The sequence below is a fragment of the Olea europaea genome, unplaced genomic scaffold, assembly GCF_002742605.1.
Source record: "Olea europaea var. sylvestris unplaced genomic scaffold, O_europaea_v1 scaffold372, whole genome shotgun sequence".
Classification (NCBI taxonomy): domain Eukaryota; kingdom Viridiplantae; phylum Streptophyta; class Magnoliopsida; order Lamiales; family Oleaceae; genus Olea; species Olea europaea.
This window is the reverse complement of record NW_019256525.1, coordinates 382,539-403,418: the sequence shown is the minus strand read 5'-3', so window position 1 is coordinate 403,418 and position 20,880 is coordinate 382,539. Positions and strand designations below refer to the sequence as shown.

Here is a 20,880-nt window from a genome sequence, read left to right as displayed (position 1 = left end):
CCACGAAGCGAACAGTGATCCAATTCAATTGGCATCAATTGGTCCATTATCTAAGGATCTGGTCAAGAATCACTCAAATCGGTCCATAATTGTCCAAATAGGGCAGGTTGAGTGGAAATCGGATCTGATTCAATCTATATCGATTGTTACCAAATTGGTCCACAGCAATATTCGGCCTAACAATGGCTCAGTGGTTGAATTATTGACCCATCGGTTGAAAAGACCCAATGATTTGTTCAAGTCGACTATTGGAACGTATCCGATGACTATGTTAATTAATGTTTGAAAACTAATTTTTAAAATAGGTTTTTTTTTGAGCAATTTTTAAAAGGAGATTAGAATAAGCTCTTTTATAAAATTAGTCAAGTGAATTCAAAAGTAACATCTGGATCTTAGAAGCTTTTATATTTTGTCACCTAAAGCGAGATTTAACATTATACTTCTTACAATTGTGGTTGAAAAATAAGGAAAATTGTTCGATGTACGTGTAATATTATTTTATAAAAGATTGTGTAGTTGAAAATAAGAGATGAAAGAATATATTCTTGGCATAATCTACAATATAATAAAAGTGTGGATTGAGGAGAAAGTTTTGAATATCAAAATTTCCCTTACATATTTAGTTATATGTCAATTCTACATTTATATATTTAATATAGTACTATTTAATATCCATTTAAGTGTAATGCTATTAATTAAATTAAAAAATATTTTTTAATTTCTTTAAATGGTTATTTAAGGCCAGCATTCGAGTTCCTTAAACAATATCCATTTTTCAATTTCATGATGAATAAATTGAATTAATGCTCCTAATAAAAATCTCTTATATTTTTAGCTATATGTCAATTCTACCCTTATATATTTAATATAGCACTATTTAATATAATTTAACTTCATTTAATATTCATTAAGTGTAATACTTATTATTTTATATTGGAGTACTTAAAATTTTACATTAATCAAATTAAGTTTAATTACTTAATTTACATTGTTTAAATTATGTTTACCACTTAAAATTCAAGCTCACATATATAGGTGTAATTTTATTATAATTATGTAGTAAAATATATTAAAGGTTGCATTAATATAATAGTAGATTAGTTATCATATAAAATAATATTTTTAATATTTTTAATATGATTATATATGTAGATGAGCTTTGATTTTAAGTGATTAAACTTAATTTAGTTAACCCAAAATTATGAATACTCCAATTTGAAAAATGAACTCCATACTTAAAAGGAGACCACATGAAATTAAATTTTAATTAATCTATTATTAATGCCACCTTTAATATATTATAATGCTATTATATACGTACATGTATATATCTTATATTATTTATTATTTATGTAAGCTTCATTTAAAATCAACGTTCATCTTCTTATATAATTATATTATAATTACAATATAAAATAAAATAAAATGTGGAGATAGATGAGAAATGTTCAATTTATCATTTTGTCCTCATATAACATCGTCAATATTTTCATTCAAAAATTATAAATTTCACGTTTAAATAATTAATAGTCGATAATATAACTATTTAAATACAAAGGATGATTAATTGAGAAGAAAAAAGTTCTCAAATGTGATAAACATTTAGGAGAGAAAGAATCAATGATGGAAAAAATTATCCATCACTATTAAAAACCTTACTAATTACTCATAATAATTAGAAGTTACCCATACTTCTCATATTTATATCCACACACTAAACACAAGTTTTGCATCTCAATTACACATTTTCACTAAATTCAATTTTTTAAGTATTAATAAAAATTAATATTATGCGTTTTAAAAAATAATTAATATAGTATTGAGTATTTATTATTTCGTGTTCATTTTTATGTAAGCATAAAAATTGATGGTAATCATACTACTTATTATATATAAATATATAAAGAAAAGAAAAAGATTTTTATCTCGGTATATTTAAATAAAAAAATTTTATTCCTCCATTTGTATTAATCACATTCAAATGAAAAGGAAAACTTTTGTTTAAGGTTTTTCACTTCGATATCTATTTGAATGTAACTTTGATTTCTAATATAAAATAGATGCTATGGATTAATATGGCAATCATGATTAATATGTAAGTCTTTGTTTCTAAATATGTTTAGATAATATACTTTTTATTTTTATTTTTTAGGTTAAAAAAATTTATGGTACAGGCAAAATGAGTATTTATTTTTTTTAATTTGAAAATTATTTACGCATCTTTAGTTTACTTATACGTAAACATTTTAAACTTAATCAAATGTACATCTTTAAATTTGATTTTTCTTCGTGTTTGTCAATACCACAAAATTGATTGATGTCATAATAGTTGAAAATAGGAGTCCAACCATAGTCTAGCATAAATAAATAATTACATTTCAATTTATTCAATATTTTCACTTTACGTACGTAATTTTCATAAAACTTTTATTTATATGTATGTTCTTTAACAATTTTAATTTTTTCTTTTAACATTTTACGTATATCATTCATTTTGCACATAAGACGTGCTTACTGCTAGTAGGAGCCAAACAGGGGTTTAAGTTATGTTAACTTTTTGGAGATTGAAAAGATTAATGTTTGTACCAACATTATGATATTTTATTGGAGGAAATCTAATGTGACTTACGGGTTTGTTTACTTGTAAAAATTTGATTCAATGCACCAAATTGGATCAGGACGACTTCATATTCATCAATGATCCTCCTTTGCTTGTGATCAAATGTAACTTTTAATAATTATATTTGACAAAATAATTAGAAGTTCCAGTGTTTGTTTTTTGATAGCTTAAATCACACATTCATTGGGATTTTCGATTTTTATATATTTTTCAACAATATATTTTATTAACTTTTATTAAAATCTATTAAACATTTATCAAAAGTTTTGTCAAATAATCCCTTAATTACATCAAGATATGCTAAAGTCTCTTACTGAATCCACATTAACCTAGAAATTGCAACAACTAATTCATTGTAATATTTGATTTAGTAGCAATGGTTAGGCATATGGATTCTTTTCTATTCACAAATGTTTATATCTTTGACCTAAATGATTTCATTTTTTTTCTAAATTCTAATGATTGTTGAGAGTTTTAGCAGTTTTATCCTATGTGACAGTTTGTTATTTAAGGCACTAAGTTTTTATTAGTTTGTCACCCATTGGTGTTTCAAATAATACGCTATCATATAAGATGAACTGATTATCGTTAATTATGAATAGCATTATTCAATTTAAATATCAGTAGATCTCACTAATTTATTGTCTAATGAAGTCACTGGACAATAAATTAATCATTAGACAATGAATCAATGAATTTTATTAACACCTAGACTGATGTTGATGTTACGTAAAATGTGGTATGAATTTAGTTTTACGTCAAGTTAATGTTTGTTGGAAGCTAATGGTGAAGATTGCTCGTTGTCACTATTCCGATAAAAATAAATAAATAAAAATATTTTAATTAAGTAATCAAAAAATTAATTCGAGGGGATTTGAATTTTCTATAAAGCGAAAATTGAAGAAAAATCAAACTCCCGGTTAGATCAGCCACATCCACTATAAAACTGTCACGCAAGTAAAAGGGAAAATTGTAGTCACGGTACCAAACATTTCACTTTTATGCATACTTGATCCAAACATTTCATTTGTGTCACTCACAGTAACAAATCTTTCAAAAAATTAGCACCCGGGGTCCAAATAGATGGTTTCTGTTAATTGTCCTTAGTTTGACCTCTTTTGACCAATTTAGAAGGGGTAAAAATGTATTTTTGTATTATTCTACCTAAAATAATTATATTAAGTAAATAAAATATCAAAAAAAGAAAAAGAAATAAAAAGGTTCTTCTTCCCTCCACTCCACCCCCACTCTCCGAAACCAAATTTCAAAGCCACCACCACCTTTTGCTGTGATCACTGGCACCACTACCTTAATCTTTATCCCCAAGGCCGCCTTAAAACCAGGCATAGCCAAATTCTTCTACTTATTCTTTCTCATCCTTGAAATTATTGTCTATCGATAGATGCCCGAGCTTGGCAATCGGTGAAGCCATAGCTTCGACCAAAAAGCTGAGAAAAAAGAAAATGGAATTTACTCGGAGAAGAAGTTGGAAACCATCGTGCAACATCATCGGCACATTTAGGGACCTAAATCTACCACAAATTATAGCTTAGGTCTCTACCTCTTCCCCAAATCCGTCTCCATCTTTTCCACCTGGTACAGACTCTAGGCTATGTTGGGTAATTGCCTCAAAAGTCAAAAGTTGGAGGACTTCTATTGCAGATAAGAAAAAGGTAGTTATTGTATTGAAGACTTCTAATTAAAATTGAGAGCAGAATCCTTGCAGAATTTGGTCTCCAATTTACAGCCGATTTTGGAATCTTGCGCATGAAGAAATTCTTGTTGAGTTAAAGGAGTTTTGTTTGAGTTTAAACTAAACTCTTCTACTTGATTATTGATCTTATAAATAGTGGATGCATTTCATTATTTTAGGTGTAGCCAAAGAGATGAGCTGAAAGAAAAATATTGTGAGCCTAGTATCTTGAAACTTTTCGTACATTGGGTAGAAAAGTAGAGTTGGTAAAACTCGGGTTTATTTTTTTCTTTGTAATACTTTGGGATTGGGTTGGTGAATGAAATTCTATATGATTGTAAAAAAAATTCATATAGTGAAAAGTTTTGACAGTCCGTTTAATTTGTGCGTTATATTCTTTATTTTTCTTGTTTGCTAATATTCTTCTGAACAACAAAAGATCATACGGGTAAATAGAAATAAATGGAATTAGTGTAAAACTTCCCAACAAGTGGTATCAAAGCGTTAGATGGTTAGGAGGATTGGGTTGGTGAGTGAAATTTTATATGATTATAACAATTTTTTATATAGTGAAAAGTTTTGATGGTCCGTTTAATTTGCGTGTCATATTCTTTAGTTTTTTTGTTTGCTAATATTTTTTTGAACAACAAAAGATCCAGCAAGTAAATATAAATAAAGAGAATTGACGTAGAACTTCCCAACAGGCTATACCCAAAAATGACGCTTCAGTTGCTTTAATGAATTGCCCGTTAATAGACTCAGGACCAAACCCAATAACTTAATCACAATAACCAATTCCAGATTGAGTTATAGTGAACTTACAAGCACCGAATTCATCTACTGGATGCCAAATAAATTGCAGAATACCCGAAGAGAACCAATGCCCAGTGCTTCTTTTTTCTCAATTAATTTACTTGTACAAATTAAGAGTGATATTTATATTGTGGGTTAGGAATTTTGATAGAAAATGATTCAATTGTGTGCGAGTTTAGAGTGTGTATTTCGTTAATGGATGGTATGTGGGTGGAAGGAATGGTGTTGGAAGAAGCAATGACGTCGGCGTGGGGGTAGGGTCGTGGTGATAGCGTTTGTCCCTACCATTGGTTGTTTTGGTGTAAGGGAGTGGAGGAAAAAGTGGATGGTCGTGGGTAGTGGTTTTTGCGTTTGATTTTTGACTTTTTTATTTAATTATTAATATATTATAATTATCTTTTTAATAAAAAAAGGTAAAGTAGCAATTTTATCCTTTTAAAATTAGTCAAAATTATGGTCAAAGTCAAATATTTAATTGAATAATTGTCAAACTAACAGAAACCATCCATTTGGATTTCAGGTACGAGTTTTGTTGAATGTTCGGTATTGTAAGTGACACAAATAAAAGATTTGGGTCAAGCCTCAGAAAGATTTTGGTATCATGACTGCAATTTTTCCTGAATAAAATCAAATCTACATTATCTCGTGAAGTAATCTCAACAATTATCTGAGTTGATCGAATTTACGATCTTTTCTTAAAATGATTTTGCTCCTCTAGTATTGAAAGTTTTCAAGCAATTGCATACAAAATAGAAGGAATTTCCATCATCCCAAAGGAATTGACGAGGACACTTCAGATTTGCAAAATCGAATTTCGAATTAAAGAGTAAAAGTTGTAGAGCTTTAGAAGGGAAATTTCGTGACCCGAAATTGGATCATTTATGCAAAGAGGAGATCTCAATTTTATAATCTTTGGACTTGGTCATTCATTTATAGGACATGAAAGAGTTGTCATTTTCCATGAAACAGTGCAGATTGTGGTGCAACACTTCAAAATAGGGGATACAACTCTTAGTTATGAATAATTTCCAAATGGAAAAGCACAATCATTTCTAGACATTAAAACTTCAAAATATAAGATTCATTTTCATCCTAGTGCCTAGACCATTAACCGAGTATCGTAAAGTTACAAAAATACGATTTGAAATAACAATACAACGCCCGAATTTCAATTATAGGAAGAAAGCAGAAAATAAATCTTGAATCTTTTAATAATTCTTGAATAATCTTCTTGTATTCAATGCTTCCTCTTCCAAAATTCGAGTAAAGGCATTGAATTTCTATGCAAATACGTGTTTGTGAATCAATGCCTCTCTTCGCTTGAAAGATAAAAATTTCTGGTTATAGTCCTAAAGTAGAGTACAATTCATGTCCAATCATCATTCCAAACAGAAGCCTAAATAAAATGTACGAGAAAATATGATTATGTCTCGCATAAGAATGTGATCACATGGTTGTTTCATGTTAGGTACAGCACTTGGGGCTGTATAAGTAGTGCTGTACACTTTTACAGTCCCCTCACAATGAGGAGACCCACAAATTTAATATTAATGTGAGCCCCCTCAACATGTAAGAGGGGCTATATACTATGCTGTATATCATGGTGTACGAATAACTTCTCCCTTCATGTTATTACCTTGCTTGCTATCATTAGATTCAAACCCAGCGATTGCAAGGTTTTATCATTTTTCTTCCAAAATCATTCAAATTGATCCTCAGTCAACTTTTTAGTTTGCCTTTGGTCATTTTTCATCATTGATGGCGAACTTTCTAAAATCTTCCAAATTGGTCCCCGAAACTTCAGTCATTCAAAATTAGTCAATCTCAAGTTCCAAAAATGTGGAAAATTTAATTTTCAAACTTTCCAGAAAGAAAGAATTTCACCAAGCGAAACTTGTAATTTTCCTATGATAGCTTTCTTTTTACTTCTTAGCACTCCCGTGCCATTCAATTAGTTTTTGGTTGCTCCAAACCAACTCCAAATAGTTCAAACTCACCGTTTTCCGCACTAGTTGAATCAATTTCCAAGAAATGAACATAATTACACTTAATCAAGTAGAATTTTGCTCAATTCATCATAATTTATTATGTTTAAAAGAACGAATAAGTTTTTAAACACTAATCATCCTGAACTTTTAGAACAACGTGATTCTCGTATTAAATTATATATAAAAAAAAAAGTACCTTTGTATAAATACATGTTTTTCTCTCTTGCACACTTCATGAGGATGGAGTTTTTTTTTTTTTTTTTTTTAAACAAGTTTTATATAATGAACTTTTGTATTGTTTCTTAAGTGGTTCTTCACAAACCTTATTTAGACCCCGTTTGGTTTGAACTAAAATTTTAAATCAAAATCAACAATTAATTTTAATCAAATATTTCATAAGACACCCGACTTTTCAATTATACATTACATCAACTTTTATAAAATATACTGAGAATCTAATTTTAATCTACACCTAACACGGGCTTGATTCATTTTACATATAAACTTCATTTAAGCTTTATTTGTTTGTAAATAAGCATAACATAACATTAAAGAAGAAACTTCAAAGGAAGTATCCAATTGTAGTTGATGGTTTTCATGTCCTTTTATTAATCTTCAAAATTAGGTTTATTTAAACCGGTTGGAGATTTGAAAAGTTTGTTATAGAGTTGCCGATACCATCCCAGCAATCAAGATGAGTGTAAAGAGAATTTTCCAAATGGCATCTCCCTCCCTCCCGTATATGTATATCACTTACATAATTGTTTACCAACAGATGATGTGACGAGATTTGATTGTGTCAAAATTTCATCAACCAAATTAAAAAATAAAAATAAAAAATCCCCAACTCTCTTTTTGACACATCATCAATTCTTAAAAAATTATGTAAATGATGATATATTTATCAAGGAAAAATGATACGAGAACAAAAAAAAAATTATAAAAGTCAATTTTTATGAAAAAAATAAAAATAAAATAAAGCTACCAAAGCTTTTGCAATTGTTAAGAAGGTTTCAAATTATATAGGATTTGATGTAATTATGATAAGTAAATCATTCCCCAACATAAACTTATTAAAACCTCATAGATAAAACAACTTACCCAAGCCATCCTAAACGCTATTGTCTTCTATTAAGTATTAACAAATGGAGTCCAGAGTTCAAGGGCACGGAGTGAACCTACATCATCATTACCATTTTATATTTTCTACACGGCCCGAATTGGGCTGTGGCTAGAGCTTATACCTGAACCGCCAGACCCCGGGTTAGCATGGAAAGCAGATGGCCTACTAGAGCCTTCGACAAGTTTTAGAGAGAGAGACGACGGCCCTGAATCACCAATGGATTCCCCTAAGCTTAGTTTTGACATGCCAACAAGCTCGTCAACGTTAATTGGATCCTTCGAATGGACAGCTGTTGGCTTGAGCACTTCATGGGTTTCTTCTTTAACAGGCTCCGGATTGTACCCTGGCCAGAATGGGATGGAAAATGGAAAGAAAGGAGCAACGTAAGTAGGATATACAGCAGGGAATGGGTACTGGGCGCCCTCAGGTTTAGGAAGCATGGTCTCGCCCTCGTTGGAGTTTGCAGATTCCATTGATTCACATTCTTCGTCCACAGGAAGAGGAGGAAATGCGGTGCTGCTTTGTGTCTCGGCCTGAGGATGATCTACAGTGAAAAAGTCTCTTGCTACCACGGGATCGTCTGCTGCCTGTAAAATTATCACAAGAAAATAGAATCAAGTTAATCCTCCAAACGGATCACATAAATACACAATTTAATTGTCATATTCAATGCAATTTCTCAAGAACATATTTTAGTTCAGTCCAGAATATTTTCATTGAACAATAGGAATATGCCAATCATCTAGCATTCACATCGCATATCACATTAAGCAAAACCACTTTAGCGAGCTTCACACACACACAAAAGGATATGGAAAAACCCGACGCAGGACATAATATACAACAAACAAAATGTTGGCTTATTATTCTTCCTTAATATGGTCCAATACTATTCCATCCTCCCTACCATGTATTGGTATCGTCCACTTTTTATACATAAAATTTATTAAGGAATGCTTACTTCATCTGCCACAATGTCAAAGAGGCTGGAACGTCGTCTTCTCCTGGATATATTACTTTGCCTGATGAAGTATTTTTGGGCATGGCTAGCCACCTGAGTAGGTGTTCTGGTTATTACATAATTACGAGCAATTCCACGCCAGTCACCTTTACCAAGCTTTTGCAAACCAAGCAGAAACATCCTATGCTCTTCTTCAGTCCATGGAACACCTGAAAATCAAACAAATGACCGTTTCAAACATAAAAAAAATACGTAACAGATAATGCGGGAACGTTGAGAAGAAGTGTGCATGAAGAGAGCTTAAGAGTGTGTATAATGACAGATACACCACCAACATTCAGAAGGATGGTCACTCAGAATCAGGCAATCTATTGAAACATTGGCACCCTCACTGGTGACAATAATTGATAAACAGAAGTTTCAACCATGATTAATGAATCTGAATTTTTTTTTTTTTTGGCGAGGGAAACTATAGAGCTGTTGTAAAATTTCAATACAATCAACACATACTTCTTTTTCTTCCTTCTATAAAGTACTATCCAATCCTCCTTACCAAACATGCCATCTGAGCTTTCTTGATATTTCAAGTCTTCATAAACACAAGGCCAAAAACATGACCAGTTATTGAGATGATCACAAGTTATGTTCTTATCAACTCACAAAAACCTAGAAAATAATTATTAAGGTAATAAAAATAATGGATACAACAGAAGAATCACATGGCTAACTGCTTTGAAAAGATGGCTGCTTAGTAATAACAAAAACTCCAATAAACCAAACAGAACAGAAATTTCAGCCAAATAATTCAAAAAAATTGTGACTGCAACCGAGTCTCTGTTAATACTAAATTTCTCTTTAGAGTATGGAGAACTAAATCTATTTGTAGGTCACAAGATGCAAACCAACCAAAGGAGTGATCTGTTTTCTCCTTTGGTTTTCGCCAGTAATCATAAAGAAAAAAGGGCATTTGCCTGATGACAAGGAGTAACAATACATAGGAACTCGAATGTGCTTCTCATTTTATCTGATGAGTTCCTCTATGCATTTTGGCCTTGAAAGCAATGGTTCCTTTTTATAGATCTCCATCATTTAGAAAAACACAAATAGAGATATAACCATTATAACAGCTGCATGATCTTCATTACATTTCTTCTTGTCTATACGCTTATAAAAACCCAATTTGTTTTATTGTTTCTAAGATTTCTTCCCCTCTGCGATTAACTCAAAAGAAGGTCAAATCAACAGGATTTTACAAAAATAAAATCCCACTTTCTCGCATTAATTCTTCACTAGAATAACAACAAAACCAATCACTTCACACATACCAACGAATTTTTTAAAAGACGTGTATTAACAAAACACACCATCTTTGAGCAGACAGAGAGATACGCACACCCACACACATCATTTTGTAGGCATGTAGATAATTGAAAAGGCATTCATATTACTTGCCGCAGCAATTTCTATATGTGAGCCGACACACAGGGAAAGAGAGGAACAGAAAAATCACAAATCTGAGCACTTTTTTTTTTTTTTCTTGGGGCGAAAATTTTATTCTCATAATTTCCACTGGAACCGAAATTCCTTAGATCCAAACTTCATCAAATATATTACAAATCACGTAGAAATACACACACATATCCCCCAAAAAAAAAAATAATAATAATAAAAAATAAATTCTGTAGTCAAACGCAAGCATACACAAAAAGAAAAGAATTAAAAAATATATTAAAATTCTAAACCTTTCTTCCTCTCGCGGCTGGAAGACGACCCAGCAACAAAGTCTTCCGAGGCATATCCATCAGCGGCCCCGGAACCAGATGAGGGGTGGTCGGGCGTGTCGGCCGGGGAATCATGAGCAACGCCGTTTAAGGGGGTCCCACTTCCACTCCCACCACCACCCATATAATGGGTCAAGTTACCCATACTTGCACTCTTCCGGATCGACCCATCCGTCAATCGGACCCCAAAAAGCTTCACCCCTCGATTCGGGCACGTCCGAGAATTGTGCCCGTTATGACTGCAATGCGAGCACCTCCTTGTCATTATTGCAAAACACCCACAAATTTAACTTAATTAATGGCAGAAAATTGGATTGAATTCAAAATGGATCGGATCTTTATGGGGTGTTTTTACATTATCGGAAATATGGGAATTGCTCTTGATGTTTCGGTTTGTTTGTGGTTCAAAGGAAGCTACTACCGTGTGGACACAGATATAGATATAGATATTGTGAGAGGAAAATGGGCTGAAACTGTTAGCGCACAATAATATCTGAGTCAGGTGTGTGCATAAATGTAGGTCAAGGAGAAAACTTCATGTTTGGCTAAACTTAAAAATTTCACTTATAAGTAAACAACTAATTTTTTAAAAATTGATTTTTTTCTCAAATAAGAAATAAAGAAAATTTAGATTTTATTGCAATTTCAATGGAAGTAAATGAATTCTACTTAAGCCCCTGTCTGATATAGATTAAAATTAGATTTTGATAAAAATTGATGAAATGTGTAGTTAAAATTTGGATTTTAATCAGTATCATAAAAAAAAAAATTTATTTGTTCAAAACAAAAAATTACTTAAAAGAATATTATACATAAATCTAAAAATTTTCCTTACTTTTTAACCACACATTTTCCATCTATACACCCTTCAAAAACTCATTATTTTCCTCAAAATGGGGTCGGGCTCCCTTATTTCAATTCGAGAACTTCAAAAACCAGAAGAACTTTCAAAATTTTGATTATATAAGCAATACAAAAATGAAAAACGCACCTTCAAGTTTCTACAACTCAATGAAGATCTCAATATTGAAATTAGAAGAAGGTCGAAGAAGAAGGAGGCTCGGACTCAACCTCAGTGTAGATATTTTGCAACTCTATGAAAAATTTATTTTGAATTTTTTATTTTTCTAAACGTTAAAACTATATCAATTGTTGTATATAATTCATGGGTTTAAGCGATATTCTACCAAAATATGGTCGTAAAATTCAAAACAATTCACTTATCATAATGAAATAATTATTCAGAATATAATGAATAACGAAGATAAGTACTCTTTGGCCAGGTAAGTGTCACAACGTTACTTAGCCCTCCTTACAACTTTGTAGTCGGTGATAATTATTGCTAAAAAGTAAAATTTTAAAAAATAAAATTCTCGAACACGTGCTAAATCATCTTTACTAGCATCTTAAAGGTGGAAGCAATGTCTCTGAAAAGAACTTTTCTTTGAAGAGGTCTTTATTGCTTTTAGAAATACACACACATATCCCCCAAAAAAAAAAATAATAATAATAAAAAATAAATTCTGTAGTCAAACGCAAGCATACACAAAAAGAAAAGAATTAAAAAATATATTAAAACTCTAAACCTTTCTTCCTCTCGCGGCTGGAAGACGACCCAGCAACAAAGTCTTCCGAGGCATATCCATCAGCGGCCCCGGAACCAGATGAGGGGTGGTCGGGCGTGTCGGCCGGGGAATCATGAGCAACGCCGTTTAAGGGGGTCCCACTTCCACTCCCACCACCACCCATATAATGGGTCAAGTTACCCATACTTGCACTCTTCCGGATCGACCCATCCGTCAATCGGACCCCAAAAAGCTTCACCCCTCGATTCGGGCACGTCCGAGAATTGTGCCCGTTATGACTGCAATGCGAGCACCTCCTTGTCATTATTGCAAAACACCCACAAATTTAACTTAATTAATGGCAGAAAATTGGATTGAATTCAAAATGGATCGGATCTTAATGGGGTGTTTTTACATTATCGGAAATATGGGAATTGCTCTTGATGTTTCGGTTTGTTTGTGGTTCAAAGGAAGCTACTACCGTGTGGACACAGATATAGATATAGATATTGTGAGAGGAAAATGGGCTGAAACTGTTAGCGCACAATAATATCTGAGTCAGGTGTGTGCATAAATGTAGGTCAAGGAGAAAACTTCATGTTTGGCTAAACTTAAAAATTTCACTTATAAGTAAACAACTAATTTTTTAAAAATTGATTTTTTTCTCAAATAAGAAATAAAGAAAATTTAGATTTTATTGCAATTTCAATGGAAGTAAATGAATTCTACTTAAGCCCCTGTCTGATATAGATTAAAATTAGATTTTGATAAAAATTGATGAAATGTGTAGTTAAAATTTGGATTTTAATCAGTATCATAAAAAAAAAAATTTATTTGTTCAAAACAAAAAATTACTTAAAAGAATATTATACATAAATCTAAAAATTTTCCTTACTTTTTAACCACACATTTTCCATCTATACACCCTTCAAAAACTCATTATTTTCCTCAAAATGGGGTCGGGCTCCCTTATTTCAATTCGAGAACCTCAAAAACCAGAAGAACTTTCAAAATTTTGATTATATAAGCAATACAAAAATGAAAAACGCACCTTCAAGTTTCTACAACTCAATGAAGATCTCAATATTGAAATTAGAAGAAGGAGGCTCGGACTCAACCTCAGTGTAGATATTTTGCAACTCTATGAAAAATTTATTTTGAATTTTTTATTTTTCTAAACGTTAAAACTATATCAATTGTTGTATATAATTCATGGGTTTAAGCGATTTCTACCAAAATATGGTCGTAAAATTCAAAACAATTCACTTATCATAATGAAATAATTATTCAGAATATAATGAATAACGAAGATAAGTACTCTTTGGCCAGGTAAGTGTCACAACGTTACTTAGCCCTCCTTACAATTTTGTAGTCGGTGATAATTATTGCTAAAAAGTAAAATTTTAAAAAATAAAATTCTCGAACACGTGCTAAATCATCTTTACTAGCATCTTAAAGGTGGAAGCAATGTTTCTGAAAAGGACTTTTCTTTGAAGAGGTCTTTATTGCTTTTCGAAGTAGGGAGGTAGACAAAAATGAAAAGGGGAAATTGCATTTGAGGACCTAACCTTTTACTTTGTCAATGAAGGACCTACATTTGGTTAAATAAGTAATCTAAGGATATTTTCTTTAATGAAAATATGAGGGATAAAGTTATTTATAATTAGTGAAATTATAATTATTACTAAATACTGTTAGGAATATTATTTGAGTCCCGAAATGTCTAATTTTTCAGAGAATGTTTACAAAATCTAGTTCAACGTTTACTCGAAAAGGACAAAAAAAGGGGGGGGTGGGTATGGTACAAATTCATTGCCGTTACTTAAAAGAAATAAAACGAGTTATTTGAATCTCTTAATCACATGACCTTCAGTCTAGGACTCTAGAAATAGCTTGTCCTAAATATAGGTTTTAGAGGTAAGAAAAATTTAATATAAATTTCATTTAGCATAATTTTGATTGTCAATATTTTTCCTAAAAAAATGTATTTTTTTTTTATCCAAATACCTAATTTTGTGTTGTTTTATTGTCATTTTTTTCATAAAAAATATTTTCCTACTTTTGGTCATGTAACTATATTTTTCTCAAAACCAAGAAAAATATTTTCTTAAAGGGAGTAAGATTTTATTTTTCTGGGAATTCACTCTCTCTTTCTCTCTCTCATCTACTTACCAATAAAAAATGACAAGTATAATATTGTCTAAATTGAAAATTAAATCAATCAAATACATTTAATTGACAATTTCCATACAAATAAATTCTAGGCAATTAAATTATCTAAAATGTATTTTCTTTCCATGCAAATTTTATACTTACAATCAAAATTTTAACTCAGATATTGGAATGCACCCACTACATCAAAACCTTTTCCCATATATTTTGAGGAACGAGAGTCGAAGTTGGGAACAAATATCAAAGAGTTATTTTAAATGCTTGTTTGGTAGAGATTTTGATAATTGATTTTTTTATTGTTGGAGGAAAGTGAGTTCTACCTGCGAAAGAAAAATTCAAAAATGAAGGTTGAAATAATAAAATAACGGTCAAAAAATTAATTTTAATTGACTTAAAATCTAAATAAAAAAAGCTCTAAATTCCATGTACAAAAATACATTCAAAGTACCTTTTACAAAAATATATTTAAAATTTTTCTCTGTGTAGACACATACATCAAGTTTTTTGTAAAATAACTTAAATATATTTTTGTTTTAAAGGAAATAATAGTATAATTATCTTTTCAACAAAAATTCTTGATCTCTGCCAAAAAAAAGAAAAAAAGAAAAGAAAGATAATATTTTAAAATAAAAATAAATTAATTGTTCTGTGCACTAAAGGTCTCGAAATTACTGAATTTTTTAAAAAACTTATTCAGGAAGAAAATTATAACAAAGATCGGTGATATTTTCAGTCTGTGTAGAAGGAAGGTACACATGGAAGCATCTGAATGGGAATGGAATATTCTACGGCATATGGTTTTTTTTTTTTTTATCGTACAAACGAGATAAATCAAACCTTATCTCCACAGCTTATTCCCTTATCTCTTTATGGAGATTAAAGTTTTTATATTACCAAAGACATATCCATGGTGACACCCTAAGATGAAGTAAATTATAATTAAAAATAAATAAAATAGCTAGTGGATTTATTTCAATCTTTATTGTCAATATGTAGTTAGCAACGTCAGCATATTCAAGTGGAAATTTTGAAAATCAATTCATAATTGGGTTCGATTGCATGTTAAAAATCGCAGATTATAAAGTCGTTTAAAAGAATCTTAGTATCAATCCGTTCATCCAAAATATGTGTGAACTACAATTTGTTTTTACATTTTTTTTCTTTTTTTTTTCAATTCATGTTTTTAAAAAAAGAATATTTATTGACTATCAAATGACCCTTAGATAAAAAGCAAATATCCCCATGAAAATAGGATAATTATAGAATTCAACTTGTCGTGGAATCAAGATATATATTGAATTAAGTACACGATTATTCGACTAAAGTTTGACATGTGTTAATTAATAAATGTAGACAAATTAAACTAAACTTTTACGTTGTCAAATACTATTCGAGTAATCAATCACGTCTCCCAAAAAAGTATATCCTAAAGAGAGACTAAGCAATAGCGTTTTACTTTACGTACATCGAGTTGTCAAGCATGGTGTATAGCTACCCTCACAAGAAGGGCGCGCACGATTTTTTTATTGGATGCAAGAAGCAATAATCTTAGAATACAATTGAGGTCTTGACATGCCAATCTTTCTCCAGACTTGATCACTCTTAGAGAATCAACTTGGAGGTAGTATAAAAATTGATCCCATCATTTCTTACTTGCACGTTCAAGTTAGGCATTTGTCACGTATCGCAAGGGTGTGACTTGAGCCGGCCCGTGACACATTGCTCGAGCAGTTTACAAGACAAGAAAACGAATAACTTCAATGGAATGTTAATTGACCGTAACACAAGGGAAAGGAGAAAATGAAAGGTCTGTGGCACGAGCAGATGGACCCCACAATATACCAATATTTTTTTGGATCAACGGCCGATATTGGATTTGATGAGTAAAAATATCAATCTAAATAAATTTTCATTGGAGATTGGTCAGCAATGACTGACAACTATGAATTTAAGTGGACCCCACAATATCTTTTAGAAACCATAATGTGATCCACAAGTCCTAAAAAAAAATTCCAACATTGGAAGTATGCTTTATACTTTTTTCTAAATTGTGGTTTGCCTGCCTACTTATCTCATTTAAGATAAGACTATAGTAATTTACCTTTTCCAACTATGATTTAGGACAACTTGGTCTCATCGAATTTTGAGGTTCTGAGGTCAATAAAAATAAATTCTCTCTTTTGGGAAGATAAATTTGGGCAAATTATCGAGACCTCCCTGGAGGTTTATGAAAGTTTGAAAGACGGACCTCCATTTCTAAAAAATAGACGAACTTCCATTTTCAAGTTTTGAATAACGCCTACATCCTTGTGCGTTTATGACAAATTCAGAGACACTCTCCCTTTCCAAAAATTACACAAATTCTTATTTGTTTTGAATGACACATTTTCGAGACGCACCCTTCATTTTCTAGAATTACACAAAGAAAAAAGTTGGAGGTACAGAAGCTTGGTTCACAGGCCCCTACCAGATGTGAGAGGAGGTGGGGGCGGGCCCCACTTTTTTTAATTGTTGTGGGGTCCCACCCCCTGCAGTGAGGGGTCTGTGCATCCCTGTGAATCGAGCTTTCATACGTGAAGCTCGGTTCTTACACAAATCCCTATTATTTCAAATTTTGAAAAATGCACATCTCTTGGATCACTTTTCTTTCAAATGTTAGCATAAATAATATTGATAATGCATAAAATACCTTACGAACTTTCTTCTATCTTGTGGTTTGTTTAAGAATAATGCAATATCTAAAATATCATTTTAACATTCCTAACTAAATCGACAACAAAATAATATTTAGACTACCAATTCGTCAAGTAACATCGATACATACTCTAATTTGAGATACTTTAAGTCATTTACGTACAAGCATTTTAACTTTTAAGTACTATAATTTCATAGCAACATGTGAAAGAAAAGTGTTCGGGAGGGATATGCATCATTCAAAATTTAAGATAAGCAGATTTACGCAATTTTGAGGGGAAAAAAAGAAGCATGTCTATAAAATTATCGTTAATCTCAAGATATGTTTACAATATTCAAAAGTTGAAATAAGAGAGATTTGTATAACTTTCAAAGGGAAGAAAGGGTCATTAAAATTGTTAGAAACCTCGAAGAGAATGAAATTGAGCCATTTCTGTTTGATAGCAATTTTTCAATTCAAAAAAACAATTTTTGACCGTTATTTCATTATTTCAACCATCATTTTGACTTCATTCACGGACGGGACCCACTTTTCTTTCTAACGGTCAAAAAATCAGTTCTTATAATCACTATCGAACAGATCCTAAATCTTCTAAAATCTTGTTCATAAAGAAAGGTTTGATGAGTTAGTGCTCCCTACCGAACTTTTCTATTCGAAATGAGAGGAAGCAAGAGCGGACACGAAAAGGAATTTAATGAGCCCCACTCAAATGTCTATTATCTTACTTTGGACAAGCAATTTCAAATTAGAAGGTCCAAATTTTTGTTAAGAATGATTTCCAATTCTTATTCTTTTGTCTTGAAAATGGACAGCTAATACTTCGACTAATGAACAAAGTTCTACGGTCAATTTTGCGACCTCCTATATGTTGAATGTATAAAAAATTAGGTCTTGCATTTTTCTTCCATTTTAATTGTGCAATTTTAATCTTATTTAAAGCGATTTCCATCTATACCGCCAATTTTTAGAAATTCTTTTTCATCTTGACTAGCTCAATCCAATGGTCAAGATTTTATAAGAAAAATGATACCCACAAACACAATATACCTCAAGAAGCAAACAATTTCTTCTAGCAAAACAAAGATAATAGCAAACCACACATGAAAAGGAAGAATCTTTTGACAATAAAGGCAAGATAATGCAATGCCGTCCCAACTAACTTCATCCATTCAAAAGAATGAAGAAAGACAATACATGAAAACCAATCATCCATATAAAAAAGTTGAATAAAGCCCCACGTATAGGGAGTGTATTGACCCGTCACCCATATTCCGTACGTGTAACAGCTTTCAAAAAAGTTGCTAGATTATGATGTTTTAGCACGTTGCTTTTAGAAAAGTTGGCCATAACACATTTTTCATTTTCTCATAAAAAAATAAAATAAAATCAATCAATTTCACAAAATATGCAACCATTTGGTGACAAAATTAAAGTCATTAAAGAATCCAACACATCGAACCCGTTGATTTGACTGGAAAAGTTAAAAAAGAAAGTTAACAAATCAAAAGGAATAAAAAATAGTTTAGTAAATATATCAAGTTTAGGAAATTTCTACGACGGATATGGATAGTTGGAAGATTTTATAGACAGTACGTTGTTATTAGGTTTAATTGCTTTTAAAGATTATTAGAAATTAAAGGGTTTTATTTTAATAATTCTCTATATAAGAGAGAATTTAGATGGTATATGCTTCTTGAAATTGAAGTTAATATAAGAGAGAGAACATTTCTTTATATTTGTCATCTTATGTGTTTTTTCTACTTTGTCGTTACAACTTAAATCGGGGCAATGACTTGACCTTGTTGTCAAATGAATGAATATAGAGAGAGAGCTAATTTTATGGTCCTTTCTTTATTATAAGATTTAGTTGCTTTTAAAAATTATTAACTTAATCAAATCAAAGGGTTTTATAGTAATATTTTTTTATATGAAAAATCTGGATTCTGTTGAAACATCTCGAAATTGAAGTTTTTTTTTTATTCGATGACTGTGGGTAATCAGGTCAGCTTACTCGCACCTCGACTAATTTCACAGGGCCTTGAAATTTACAGCCGGATACTCAGCTCGGTGACCCTGAGGTTACTCGAACTAGTGATCATTGGAAAAGAAATTCAATGCCTAATCACTGATCTATCCCTCAGAGACAATTAAATAATTCTTTATGTTTTTAATTTTTAAGTGTTTCTTCTTCTTAATCATTACTGAAAGTCACTGTGTTATCTTCAGACAAAGGTAGTGTAGCAGCAGTTAAAGAGTGAATTTCCTTGAGGCATATGCTTTGCCCCATATTATTGGTAAGCAGCATCTTCTTCTGCGTTTCAAAGAAATTGAGATTGGACCCAGTCTATGTCAAGAATAATTAAAAAAATTAAACCCAGTTTTTCTTTATTAATTAAGTAATTTTCTAATGGAACTTGTTATAATGTTAACAAACAGGGAAGAATTATGCTAATTGTATATTCTCCTTGACATCCCCTCTCGTATGGTAGAAATCTGGGCAATAATGTTATGGTTGTGGTCAAAATCAATGGTGTAGATGTAGTCATATGGAAGAGTGTAAACTTTGATGTCAATCACAATGTACATATATCATAGTTGAACAAGGAAAATTGGAGCATTTTTCCCAACCTATATAACCTTTTGTAGCAATTTGGAGCCACCTCTAACACCTAACATTTTGCTTCTCGACCTTCCATAATGGTTGATCATGTAGTCCCAAATGATGAAATGGATGAAAACCATTCAATTGGTCTTGAAAATGACATGTGCACGGCATGTGGAATGGATAGAACAAAAATATCTTTTTTAATTACAAAAAGATAAAAGATGAAATAGAAATAAAAGATATTGGGGATAAAGATAAAAATGAAAAATGAAATCTCCATTCCGTTAAGTTGTGGAGTCTAAATATCGTCGATTTGTGAAGTCAGGATGCTAGTATGTTGTGCAGTAAGGTTGCTTTAGGGGTTGGAAGGGGAAATGAAGTCCCACTTTGGAGACCAAAATTTCATTAATTACAATTTAGAAATTTCACACTTATAATTTTGATTTTGCTTTAATTTATCTTAGGGTAATTATATTCTCACTACATTTTTCATTTATGAAACCACATTCTAATTACATTTAAGATCATCAAAGGCTTACTGTAATAATCATGTCCTTAAATTTTAGTTTTTATGCACTCTATTTTCAACATTTTATTAATTAGCATATAACACGTTCGGGGACATAAAATAACTTATTTATATTTTAAAAAATAAAAAAGTATGACAAAATATTTTTTTCTCATTTTAATGCCCACAAAGAAAATTATTTTAATTACAACTATCATCAAAGACAAGATTTTGCTAATTAATAGAATGTCAAAGATAAAAATCCGATGAAAAAAAGTATGAACAAATATTGAGGACTTTAAGTAAAACTAAAATGTGGTGGTATTAATAAAAAATGTAGTGTGAATTTAATTACC

At 31.2% G+C, this 20,880-nt stretch overlaps 1 protein-coding gene across 2 annotated transcripts; it reads right to left on the bottom strand.

Moving 5' to 3' along the window:
- Window positions 1-8,113: 8,113 nt before the first annotated feature.
- LOC111386751 (transcription factor MYBS3-like) lies at window positions 8,114-13,097 on the bottom strand. Of its 2 annotated transcripts, none has more exons than XM_023011215.1 (3): window positions 12,566-13,097; window positions 9,199-9,407; window positions 8,114-8,824 (listed from the first exon to the last, which is right to left on the bottom strand). In XM_023011215.1, exons 1-3 carry the CDS (start codon window positions 12,867-12,869, stop codon window positions 8,321-8,323), a joined length of 1,017 nt encoding a protein of 338 aa, XP_022866983.1. In that variant the 5' UTR covers window positions 12,870-13,097; the 3' UTR covers window positions 8,114-8,320. The 2 variants fall into 2 exon arrangements, with proteins under 2 accessions (XP_022866983.1, XP_022866981.1); XM_023011213.1 differs by lacking the exon at window positions 12,566-13,097 and adding an exon at window positions 10,941-11,471.
- Window positions 13,098-20,880: the final 7,783 nt, after the last annotated feature.

Bases quoted from the DNA above. Each gene is read 5' to 3' on its own strand.
- LOC111386751 (XM_023011215.1), bottom strand. From the start codon at position 12,869: ATGACAAGGAGGTGCTCGCATTGCAGTCATAACGGGCACAATTCTCGG. The intron at 9,408-12,565 runs GTTTAGAGTTTT...TTTGATTTTCAG, and splicing joins CAGCCGCGAGAGGAAGAAAG to GTGTTCCATGGACTGAAGAA. The intron at 8,825-9,198 runs GTAAGCATTCCT...ATAATTTTACAG, and splicing joins TTGACATTGTGGCAGATGAA to GCAGCAGACGATCCCGTGGT.